The following is a 13,553-nucleotide window of genomic DNA, read 5'->3' on the forward strand; positions in this document are numbered from 1 at the left end:
AACTTGAGGTGCACAAAGACTTGTTCTGGTCTCCTGTCCATAGAGGACCCTGTTGCTGGTGCCAGGCTATTGCGAACAAAGGTCTAGACATAGAACCTGGTGACAATGGCGTCTCCATCAAGGTTCTTTTCTGCTTTGTAGTTTGGGGCATTAACCCTTCATTGAGTTTTCCTCGCTTTTAGGGAAGGGTGGCTGGTGCAAAGGCACACAGCAGCAGAAGTAGCAGGGGCAACTTGTGGCTCACGGACACTCCTGGTGCCAGAGCCAGGTCATTGCCAACAAAGGTCTATACACAGAATCTTGGGACATTGGTCTCTCTTATTAATGCCTTTCATGCTTTGTAGTTTGGGGCTTTAATCCTTCATTGAGGTTTCCTGGGAGGGGACAGCTGATGTGGAAGTAGTGAAGACAGTGGGGGAAAACTCAGGTGACCATGCATTCCCATCTGGTGTCCATAGAATCCCATTGCCAGGGCCAGGTTGTTGCAGACGGTCCACACACAGAACTTGGGACTTTGGCTTCATAAGGAAATCTATTTCCTTATGCCTTTCCTACTTTGTAGTTTAGGACCTTAAGCCTTCATTGGGTCTTCAAAAATCTTGAGGAGGGTGAGGCTGGTGCAAAGGCCAATAGCATCAGAAGTAGCTGGAGACGATAGGAGCAACCCGAGGTGAACACACATTCCCAATGGTCTCCTGTCCGTAGAATACTTGTTGACAGAACCAGGCCATTGCCAACAAAAGTCAACACACACAACCTGGGAATATTAGAATGTCTTTTTATTTACTTATAACTTTCCTACTTTGTAGCTTGGGGCTTTGATTCTTTGAGTTTTCCTTGCTTTTAGGGAAAAGTGCAAAGGCCACACAAGACCAGAAGTAGCCAGAGATAGTATAGGTAACCACACACTCCCTCTGCTGTCCTTGGAGCACCCTGTTGCCAGAGCCAGTCCAAACGTCTTCACAATAACAATTGGCTTCTCCTTTTATTTCCTTATACCTTTTCTGCTTTGTATTTTGGGGGTTGAATCCTTAATTGGTTCTTCCTAGCCCTTGGGGAGGTAGTGACAGTGGATGAAGACAGTAGGGGCAACCTTAGGTGATCAGGCACTCCTAACTGGTCTCCTGTCTATAGAACCCTTTTGCTAGGGTCAGGTTGTTGCTGATGGACTACCCAGTTGCCAGAGGTCTACACACATTTACTTTACTCCTTTTGCATTTCCTGCTTTGTAGTTTGGGGCGTTAATCTTTCATTGAGTTTTCAAAGGGGAAGGCAGATGCAAAGGCCACACAGCACCAGAAATAGTTAAATAGTTGAAGACAATAGGGGCAACTTGGGATGGATACACATTCCCACCAGTCTCCTGTCCATACAACACCCTGTTTCCAGAGGCAGGCTATAACAAACAAAGGTCTACACATAGAGCCTGGGGACATTGGGATCTCCTTTTATTTCTTTATACCTTTGAGTTTTCCTTGCATTAGAGCAACCACAGGCTTGCATTATTGTGCTGTTCCCATGGCCCGAATATTTGCAGAATAACCCCAAACCATGGGTTGGTAGGGTTTGGTCGTTAATGGGTATGGTTATGTGCTCAGACTGTACTACTTTTAGACCTGGAACCAAAAGCTTCACCCTAGTCACCTGATGTCAAAAAAAAAAACCCTTGTATCCATGAACAACTGGTATCATTACAAGAACAAGGCTGCATTGACCTGTGAGATGGCTGCCGGTGAGTTCGCCTTGCTGTCCCCATCTGACTTTGGCTCTTGGTCTCCTTGAGGAAATAAGAAGGCCGGGCTGGGACTGGAGTGACGTTGTCTTCTCATAAATGGAAACACACTGTAAAAGACACAATACTTGTAAAATAACCATGCACAGGCCAAATACCATCCAAGGAAGGTTGCTTTAGATGTCTCATCAATGGTGTGCCTCAGTATTAGAAGGGGCATTCAAAGGCTGCAGATAACCACTGAGATATCAATTGGACAGCGTGGAAGGTTGCCTGCTGTGTACATTATATAAAAGTTGCAAAAAGAATACAAGTTTTGTCTGGGTTAGTGATATAAAATCAATGGATGTCACTCCAGTCAGCTACTCGGGAAAGCCTTACCTTACGTCTATGGGATCACTACTTAGTCAGCCAGGAACACATCAACACAACACAAAAATCCTTTGCTTTTTTTACTGACCTCCATAGAAACAGGTAATTAGTATTGTTTGCAATCCTGCAACCTGTCATCAGCCATAAAATTATAATGATGTAAATAAAATTTTACAAACCCTTTCTTAGTTTCTGGCGGGATAAAAGCTTGACCAAGTAGACTCTTGTACATTTCAGATTTCAAATATCTAGGATAGGAATCCTAAAAAACAAATTAATGAAATACATTATAAAAATATAGACACATTGTATCATTATTTTTCCTTATAGTTCAGTATTTCCTACATTTCTTATTGTTCTGGTTCCAGTAACTTCACCTTGTATGAATGAGAAGGTTGCATCACCTTGCATTATAGAGAATGAACCCAAATACAACCCAATTATACAATTTTCCCATTAAAATTGTTGCATTTTTGAATTTACAGGTTTGACATTTGTATACACATTTGCAATATTTCTTTACAGAAAATTTTTCGATGTTTCAGATAGCAACTTAAGAATCTGTCTTGCTGAGATGGGAAATTATCAGAGAAGAGAATGCCTCGTTTTCAGCCATTCAGAGCAGACTGATATATGTGAACTGAGAAACGTGAACAATACAATGGTTGTATGCAGTACTAATAACCTAGAAAACACAGCATGCATATTTAATGAGCAAATGTGGCTTTCCTCACGTTCATGCGGAATTACAAACTATACATAGAAGTTCATATTAAATATTCAAGCCTAACTTCAGCCAAAAAACATTTTGTTAGCTTAGAATGGAGTAGAAAGGCTTAGGAACCTTGTCAGGTCATTACCTTATGGCACAACTTAGGATACTTTTCTTCACTTTCTGTGTGGTCACCAGGACAGAAGGTGAAGGGTATCTCTACAATGAGAACAGAGGAGGACAATGGAGCCCTCTTCTTGGGTGGAAATCAAGTTAGGTTTTTACCCTTGATGATGAGATACCTTTGGTTTCAGTATACTGGACAAGACATGGGGTGAAATCTCATATCTCATTATTAGGGCAAAAACAGAATTACAGACCAAAGACACGTTCTTAGCTTTCCCAATGTATAAAACCTTGGGTGGAGTTGGGACCAACTCCCTCATCATCTTCATTGACCCAACATGCAAAGGGATTCCAATCAGGTCACATGACTAAGTGAAGGGAATGAGTGAAAAAGCATTATTGCCCGTCTTTGAACAGCTGCATTACCCTATCCCCTGCCTTTGTTTGGTGAAGCCTAGCATTAGAGAATTGTGAGAATTTGAACCTTCTTAGGAAAGCAACCAAACAGATTTCCTCTGTAATGCTCTACTAAAATTTAGAAAGACAAGTTAAACTTTATATAAAAAACATCAGCCCACCCTTCTTAGCCTATCAACTTTATCTAAGCATGATAACCCCTTATACGTACTTAGTCATCTCTGCCAATCTGTAGGTGGCCTCCTCTGTTGTCTACCCAACTTTAAATATTATGGTGGAAAAAACTTCTGTGCTAGACCAATTTTGGGGCCATGCAACTACTGGCCAAGTAAAAACACTTTTAACGTAATGGTTTGCAGCTAGATAGAAGGCACCCTTGTCCAGGTCCATTTGACACTAGGAAGTCCCAGCCTCCATTTGACCCACACCTACATGACCATCAATCAGTTTGCCACATGGTATGTCAGCTCATCCATAACTAACTATTGAGTTAGTCTACATGGTCTTGAATGGTGCCATTTTCATACCCTAGAGGTGCCAAGATTACAGACAAAACATATGGGCATGACCAAATTATCGACCACTGATGCAACTCCTGGGCAAGTAAAAAAAATATTTAACAGCTTGTTAACTAACAGCTAGATAAACGGGTCTTTGGTCCAGGTCTACATGACAGTGAGGAAGTCCCACCATCCATTTTACCCACACCCTTATGACCATCATGTAGTTTTCCAAATGGTATGGCAGCTCCTCTATAACCAACTGTTATGTTAGTCTACATGGACTTGAATTGCGCCAATTCCATAACTTAGAGGTGCCAAGAGTTCAGACAAAACCTCTATGCAAGACCAATTTATGGGCCACCCATGCAACTAAATAGAAGGGACACTTGTCCAGATCTACCTGACAGTGGGGAAGAACCACAATCCATTTGACCTACACCTACATGACCATCATTTAGTCATCCAAATGGTATGTCACTGTTGAGTTGGTCTACATCCTACCTAGAGGTGCTAAGGGACCTCCCATAATCTTTGGGGACTCAACTGAAACAAGCAGTGAAGAAAATGTTGGATCAAAGGTGGAACAACACAAGAGGAGGCCACCACCTTCAATAAGCAGAACCTAAGCTCCTTAGTGGAGATGGAGGGAATTCATGGATTAAATAAAGTCAGTGCACTGGTGAAGATGGCCAAAGGGGTTCTTAAAAGTTCACTTGTCACTTAATCCTTGCTCTTACCCCCCACCCCCACATAAAACCACATGAAAAAAATACTGTTTGTATCTTGATCATTCATTTGACAAGCAATCAAAAATATTTCTCCATGAAAAAAGTAATCAAGTCAACGTCAGCGCAGAAAATAATGAAAGCTTTGCAGAAACACACAATCAGTGCATGATGGAGCCGATTACAATAATTATGTGTATACAAGATTCAGGAACAGGTGCGCTGCCTGTCTACATCCAGTACTTCATTTTCTTCAGTGATTTGCAAGCACAAACAAACAGTAAAAAAATAGATTGCACAAAAGCGAATATAAAAAAAAATGGTACTAACAGTTAAAATATGTTTGTACATTTTTCTTTAGATACAGAAGCAGCCTTAACTATATGCAACCAATAGGAAGAAGGAAGGTTAAGGAACCAGGGCCTAAGCACCCATACCTTCAACAGGACCCATAACCCAAGGGAGTCCTATTGAAGCCCATTAATAGCACAACATTATAAAGCATAAAGCAGGATTGACAACACATTCCTTTAACTACATATTATACATATTATACATATACATTATACATATACTACATATTATTTAGGTAGGAGGGTAGTTAAAGTCACTCTTTTCTTTGCCATTGTTTAAAAAAATATGAATAATCAAAACTTTGCTTGAGCCTTTATAAAGAGGTATTCTCTGGGCACAGCTATTTTTTCTAGGACAAGGCGAAGCCAGGATTTTAATCACAACCTGCACATCAAGGACACTTACACCAACTGAGAATGCAACTTATCCATTGACTAGAGACTGGTGACATCACTGAGAAAGCAGCCTATCCATTGACTAGAGACTGGTGACATCACTGAGAATGCAGCTATCCATTGACTAGAGACTGGTGACATCACTGAGAATGCAGCCTATCCATTGACTAGAGACTGATGACATCACTGAGAAAGTAGCCTATCCATTGACTAGAGACTGGTGACATCACTGAGAAAGCAGCCTATCCATTGGCTAGAGACTGGTGACATCACTGAGATTGCAGCCTATTCATTGACTGGAGACTGGTGACATCACTGAGAATGCAGCCTATCCATTGACTAGAGACATCACTGAGAATGCAGCCTATCCATTGACTAGAGACCAGTGACATCACAGAGAATGAGACAATGTTTTTGCTGGAGACCAATTATAGCACTAAGAATGCAATCTTCTTATTTGAGACATAAATGAAAATGCACCCAATCCATTTACTAGAAACCAGTGACATCACAAAAAAATGCAGCCAATTAATGGGTATGGTGACATCACAGAAAATGTTGTCCAACAGAGACCAGTGACACAACCATAGCTAAGCAGATTGCATTCTCATCATTTCTATTTTTCACAAAGCTTGTTTGCTTCTCTATAGTAACTAACTGCTGGCCATGCTGTTGCTATATAAAGTAGTGGCTCCGGCATTTTGTGAGAACCCACCTTTTTCATCAACATGTAGATATGCATTTGGGCATCATCAAACACATACCGATGTGGATTCTTAATACCTTCTAGTGTCTTTTCCATTGTCTTGCTGTCAATGTTTACCCAACGCGTCGCTCCTGGTGCCAAAAACTGCCTGTAGGGATAAAGCAATAGAAGGTGTTCATGCAAAGTACAAAATCGTAGCCTTGGCCATGCCTTGTAAAGCTGGCTAGGACAGGGCAGAGCAGTACCAGAAGCCAATCAGTGTCTTCTGCATGCACATGTGCAGAGAAAACAGCATACAGTGAGCAGAGTTTACTGTTTTAATACCTTTTTTTTTTTGTCTCATCACCAGACGGGGTAAGGAGATTACACAATTGTATTCCTTATCACAAAGGCTAGTGGGTGAAAATCATGGCATTTCCCGCACATGGCTGCCTACTGTCTACAGCCAGGTGCTCCGGAGCCATTTCAGGCATAAACATTAGCAGCAGCAAATCCACTTCATCTTATATATGTGAGCAATGTAAAGCTGCATCTATTAAAATAGAATCAAACACATTCAACTTACTCATAAACGTGCTGCACAGTAGATACAATTTTCGACTGTTCTCCATACCGTAACTCTTCACAGGCCTCCCAAAATAGGAGATTTTCAGCTAGAAAAGTGAGAAGCACACAAAAGATAATGATTTTATCCAAGAAGCAAAATTGTGATGGTTGATAAAGGCCAATTTATGACCTGTTGTAAAGGATGCTTGATATTAACCTTTATTCAAAGTCAATTGTTGGTGGTGGTGGGGTTACCAATCCTTCAAAGTAAAACCCTGGACCAAGTAGCATTAGCCAGATGTATAATATGATGAATATTTCATCTGCATACCTCAAGATGTCTTTTGGCATTTGAAGCTGAGGAACCACCAGGTCATTGAAGATTCCTCAAAGCGGACCTAAACTCAACATTTTCACTTTACATAAAGGGTAGACAACCCTTATATGTAAATGGAAAATGATATTCAAAATGATTTCATTTTTTATTTTTTTTAATGGAACGCCCTTTTTTTCTGCAGAACCTTCCCTTTCGGTCTTAATCACCTAGGTGGGATTGGATTTCAGGAAAGACCAGAGCCATCATGGGACCTACAGGATTAAGTAGGTAGGTAGGTGTCATTTCTTTTTGTTTTTGGTTTAGTTACCCTTTAAGAGGGTCTAGCGTGGCCATTCTTGTGTGTCCCTACTGGAAGTGTTAAACATTTCATAAACTGGTGCCATTCAGGCTTATAAAAGCCAAGGTGTAGAGCAGTGTTTCTCAACCAGGGTTCCTCCAGAGATTGTTAGGGGCTCCTTGAGCAATTTGTGCCTCTCAGGTCAGTTTAAGTGACACCAATGTTCTTATTAGCCATCTAAAAGGGGTGAAAATCTTCACACTGACGAGCAAGCTGATGTACTGTGAGCTGTGGATATTGTAATTATAGCCAGGGTTCCCTGAAGACCTCAATGGTATTCCATGGGTTCCCCAACGTTAGCAAGGTCGAGGAAGGCTGGTGTAGAGAAGTGAGGGGATATAATTCTTCTGCAGACGTCATCTTTTTTGAAAATTATCAAACAATCAGTAGATCCAGACAGCTTTACTATAAACCATGACTTTTCCTTTACAAGCAATGCTCCTTCTGCATTCCAGGCCTTGGTGCTGTTGGGAGGGGTTGCCCATCACACGAAAGGGCAACCCTTTGGAGGGTAAAATGTGGCAGAACCCATCTCAGAAATATTGGAAAAGAAGAGCACACACATGGCACTGTAATGTAGTTTAAACAGAATATAGAGCTGGCGGTATACACCACGGTCCATGAAATACCTGCTAATCAGATTTACCTGGATGATCCTCAGCCAAATATGACCAAGCCAAAAACCACAAAATCAAGAAATTACTATATGCCTTTGTGTACAGTAAAATGAATTGAAATCTGGAGCTTTCCATTGGACTAATATAAACTCTGTCCCTTACAATGCCTTTCTAACTTGCCTTTACTAACTTGTCTACATTCTTTCCACAACTAAAAAAAGGGTTTTGGCTTTACATAATTCTTTAGGTATCCCATAGCTTCTTCTCCCCTTCTTTGGACACCATCCACCCCTGGGGCTGACTTACCACCAGCAACGCTCTGCACGGGCTCATCTAATTTTTAGTTGCATTCTGATTCCTTTAACTTGAATTTTTGAGCATTTTGCTCAGTCAGTGGTAACTGTAAATTATGTTTAATGCACTAGGACAGGGTCTGAGCACAAGTCCCTTGTGATGTCTTATGATCCGAGATTTTTGATGTTTTGCTTACAACTCACCTTCTCTACCCATAATTGAAAGCATTTTGGATCTGCGTATATTTCTTATTCAGTTAATTTATAATAGGAATGCTTTATCTAGTAATAATAGACCAATATTTACAAAATGTTTTGGGAAAAAATTAAGTTCCCTGATAGCACCATAATTACTCTGAATGAGTTTGGGACTGAACAGCCAAGTTTACATTTTTATGGTCTGCAGCTTCTAAGTCGACGCTTCGTTCTGAATCTCACGTCCTCTGACACTGGATGTTATTTTTTTTTTTTTTTTTTTTAACAACAAAGGGCAATATTTACCTAAAGACATAAAACATAAACTAATGTCTTAGAAAATAATGGTTGGAGAGATGCAAGCACTTAGACAATGGCTTACCACTAAACTCCTTCTCCAAGAATTGTAAAAACTCCTTGCGGCCCCGCTGGTCATTGAGCAGCTCCATAAAATTGAAGGTCCATCGGTCCACTCGTAGTTTAGTTGGCATTGGAACCCTGATTGAATAAACATATTAAGACCACAAATAAGCCCAATATTCTCATATGAGTGTAAATATATATATATATATATATATAAAATTACATAAATAGTGTGCTTGTAAAAGAAGTGTAATGGCAGTTTCCAGTCCCACTGCCGGTGACTCCAATCTTCTTACTCAAAGTTACACTGGCCAAAGAACTTCCTTGTATGTTGAATACTTGCTTTCCCTGGTGCATTCTCCGGTTCCACCCACCAACCGCTACAAAACTAAAGCCCCACAAGGGCAAAATAGAAATGTAGTGGCCATGGGTGGAACCAAAGTGTGTATCAATCCAATGTATCCATAAGATTAAATAATAAAGATCATTTAACCCATGTAGCTCTTTAAACATAGAAGGAACAGAACCACCACTAGCAAGAATGGTCAGTAATGAGTTCTTATTAAAGTACTGAGCAACTAAAAATAGGAAATAAACATATTTTATTTGCAGCATTGACAAAATAGAGTTATACGAGGTCCATACTTACAAAGGGGCATTTAAAGTCCAGTATGTGACATCATCTGTAATCCATGGGTTGCTGGGAAGACAACCGGACATGACGGGGTCATGTGGCAGATATTGTTCACTGAACTTGATAAAGCTAAAAGAAAAGCAGTGAAAAAGTTGGCTAAAACAAGTGGCACAGAGACACAGCCGGTATTAAATTGCAACTCCACCCAATGTATTTATTTTTAATTTTATAGGGAATGAGTCAAGGTTTAATGGCTTGATCTCTTCTAAGAAGATCCAACCGATGGCAGTGGGATGGTCCAACCATGGTTTTATATATTGCCCTGGAGAATTCATACCAAAATGGGAACAAGGAGGTTCTGAAGTGTTGAGGAGGTTTTGATGTACCATGAGATGATCTTCAGAGAAAAGGATGCTGATCTAAGGAAGGATAGTACACAAAGGGCTTTGGATTTACTTGCATTGGGGGATACAAGAAAGGTTATAGTATTAGGCTTATAGATAATGATTGGCGTAAGGGTTAGTGGAAGGGTTACAGATTGGGTTATTGGTAAAGTTACAGGGAAGAATAATAATAGGGACCCAAAAAGGATCAGTGTTAGGGTTATAGGGAGGGTTAGTGGAAAAGGTATTGGAAGATAAGGGCTAGTTTACATGGATGCCAGCCACCTATCTGTTGGTAAAATTATTGAAACAAATCGGAATGTTTCAGTAATAAACGGTGGCAGACGACAGCTACTGGGGTTCAGCCAACTGCCTTAACAAAAGCCTTTGCCTGTCAACTGCTGGGATAAAAGCCAATGAGGTTGTGATGGGGCTGAAAGAAACTCAAGATTCTGCACATCCAACAGATTTGCTTTTTTGCAATTAAAATGTATTACCGACTGTATTTGTTTTGTCTGTACAAACTGTTGAAATATTGATTATCTCCAACGATAAATGTTAAAAATCATTGCATTGCTTAAACAAACAAGGGTAAAGATGGGCATTGCTCGGATTAGCCATGAATGCCAAAAAAAATTTTGTCACCCACATCAAAAATCTGATCTCCAATATGGCAAGAGGAACAGCCAAATATAATCTCTACACCAACATACAATCAGATTTAATATACAACCTGACAAAAGTTATTGTTAATTGTCAAACCTGTCCCATCTGCTTTTTTACTTTATGCCAACCTAAATATATTAGATTTAAAATTTGGAGTTCTTGGGATCCTTGGCGTGGCAATATAAGTAACTGTATTTTCTTTCTCTATAGTGCAATATATTCCAAGATTAGTTATCCGGGGTTGACACATTTCTGTAGAAATCAAGATTTAGTGAGAATATTCTAGCAGTTAGTGGGAAGCTTTCCAGGGTGATGGAACAAGTTCTTTCACTAATAAAAACAGAAGAGGCCCCAAAAGGTGGGTGCTGGTTGTCGTTTTTAGGCTCCGGCTGTTTCACATTTCAGAATTACATGTTGAAGGAATAATAGCAGGGACTCTGCGTTCCTCAATCTATGTTGTGGACTGTATTTTTTTCCAAACATGTAAAGGGTCCCTAAGAAACCTTTTGCTCTCCCATTTCTGCTCAAGAATAGTCAAAGATGTTATTATTTGGTATTTTGTTATTAATAAATTAATATGGTATTATTTGTGAGAAATGGCCTGTTCTTTTTAGCTCACCCTTCCAGACAGATAGAGGATTTCACTCTTGTACGTGCCATGGCCTTTTTCAGATATTCCATCTATTGTAACAAAAAAACAAAAAAAACAAAACAGTAGGTCAGATGAAAGTATACGCATACCCTGACTTTTCCATTAAAAGGCTATGTACTGCTAGGAATTTAGACAAATACATTAGAATTCATGCAAGACACATCCTTTGAACCTCATTAGGTCTCTCATCGGTCATACTTTTTCCTCCATACTCAAATCATCTCTCTAACTCCTGTCCTCAGCCATCTACTAGTTATGGACCTGTGACCATTCAGCATTTTCCTGCCTCTGTGTAATCCCGTCATCTCGGACCAGACCTCTACCTTAGTCTTCACCTCCTTGTCATCCGGTGTCTTCATCCTTTGTTCTCAACTACCAACATTCTGTCTTCTCCATAACCCAGTCATCAGCTTTCACCTATCTCTCCCTTTAGCAGTGTATCCATCTATCTCTTCCAAACCTTAGTTGTCCTCTTCCCTTGGAATGTCAAATATAACCCACACTTGTCAGACTATATCTCCGAATTCCCTCCAAACTCTTTTCATCACCTGTCATCCGTTCACTTGACCAATCGGTCACCCAGTCTCTTCTGGTTTTTCTCATCCTTTATCCTTGAAAACCTGGTTATCACTCATTATTACTCTCTCTTCTTAGCCTATCATCAATGTTTCTCTTCTAAACCTTCATTATCTACATCCCTTTGATTCCCAACTATCATCCATCCTTGTCAGACCATATTTCTTCATTTCTTCCAAGTCTTAACCATGATTCTTCATCCCTTCTCTTGACCAACTGGTCATTCTCTCAAATCCATAACCTTGTCATCATTCATAAGTCCTCTCTTAGCCTATCATCCTTATTTCTCTTCTAAACCTTTATTATTTTCTTCCTTTAGTAAGTCACCTTTAATCTCATTTTGTCAAACCTCATTTCCTCATTCACTGCAAAGTATCATTCGTCTTCTCCTGACCAATCAGTTATCCTTTCTCTTCAACTCTTTCTCATCCTCTCTCTACCAAAACCTGGTTAGCACCTATCACTACTCTCTGCGCTTAGCCCAACATTTATTATTTCTCTTCTAAACCTTCATTGTCTACATCACTTTGAATCCAACATCATCAACTCTTGTCAGACCCTATCTCCTTATTTCCTCCAAGTCTTTACCATGATCTATCATCCGTTCTCTTGACCAATTATTCATCCCCTCTTCTCCATAACCTGGTTATCATCCATCACTCCTCTCTTAGCATGTAATCATTCTTTCTCTACTAAACCTTCATTATCTTCTTCCCTTCCCTGCATCAGCAGGCACCCTTCCTTTAGACCAATTGGTCATCGTTTCTCCTCAACTCTTCCTCATCTTTTCTCCTCCATAACCATGTCATCATCCATTATTACTCTCTCCTTTTAGCTTGTCATCTTCTAAACGCTAAATGCTTTCTCTTCTAAACCTTTACCATCTTCTTCTCTTAAAACCTGGTAGCATAGAAACTATAATCTGATCTTGTCAAACCTCATCTCCTCTTGCCGCTGAGTTTTTATCATCTTCACGGCTTATAATGAACTGCTCCAGAGAATAACCCCTCTTTCCAACCCTTGTCATTGTTCGTCATCCCTTCTCTTGCTCATGTGTCATCGCCTTCCCTCTTTAGACTTACAATAATCCTTTTAATGGTCTTTTCTATAACCTTGACCCCTCATATCATCATTCTCCTTCTTCTGAACTTGAATCATCATCATGAAGGTTCTTCTTTATCCAGGTCATTCGTTATATATCTAGCAGTAGTTGGTCACGTTCCACTTGACTTGTTCTTGTGAAGAAGTTTCACAGCTTTTCAAGCTGCTTCATCAGTGCTGTGAAACATCTTCAGCGTTACAAGAACAAGTCCTGTTGAATGTGACCAACTACTACTAGATATTGAATCATCTTCATATCATAATCCTATACCCTGCAATGCAACCTCCTCTTCACCGAGTCCTTGCCATCCTCCATAACCTCCCTTCTCTTCTTCAAATGACCTTATATGCTCTTTTTCGACCCTTTACCATCCTTTCTTCCTCAGTCATCAGTCTCTTTCTCTTCTCTCACTGTCAGGATCCTCTCTTCTTCTGAACTTTTGCCTTCTTCGCTACATAAAAACTCTATAATTACCCTCTGTACTCCATCATCCCCTCTCCTCCACATCCTTGTTATCATCCATCATAAACCTTTTCTCTAAACTCCTCGTCATTAGTCATAAAAACTCTTTCCTTTGATCATTGACTGAATCTCCATCTTCTCTGCTTTATTATAATCCCGCTCCTTTCAAATCATCATCATCCACCCTCTCATCTGAAAATCTATCACCCCCTCCTTTTTTTCAAAACCTTTATTATCTCTGTCACCCAGACCTTTGTCATCAACCTCCCATCTTCATTTCTTCTCCAAACCTCTTATTCTTTTCAGATTTCTCAAAATCAGATTTTTCAAACATATGTTACTTATTCA

The 13,553-nt window shown here is 40.0% G+C and overlaps 1 protein-coding gene across 1 annotated transcript in view; it reads right to left on the minus strand.

The window, feature by feature from the left end:
• The window catches only part of RGS11 (regulator of G protein signaling 11), a gene marked incomplete in the record, with an annotated part of 67,100 nt that overhangs the window by 12,321 nt on the left and 41,226 nt on the right, over positions 1-13,553 (minus strand). The window contains 7 exon segments of the mRNA XM_072417420.1: positions 1,716-1,842; positions 2,284-2,366; positions 6,052-6,190; positions 6,608-6,695; positions 8,750-8,865; positions 9,380-9,493; positions 11,033-11,094. Coding sequence (XP_072273521.1) covers positions 1,716-1,842; positions 2,284-2,366; positions 6,052-6,190; positions 6,608-6,695; positions 8,750-8,865; positions 9,380-9,493; positions 11,033-11,094 — 729 coding nt within the window.

This window comes from Pyxicephalus adspersus, chromosome 7, assembly GCF_032062135.1.
Source record: "Pyxicephalus adspersus chromosome 7, UCB_Pads_2.0, whole genome shotgun sequence".
Lineage (NCBI taxonomy): Eukaryota > Metazoa > Chordata > Amphibia > Anura > Pyxicephalidae > Pyxicephalus > Pyxicephalus adspersus.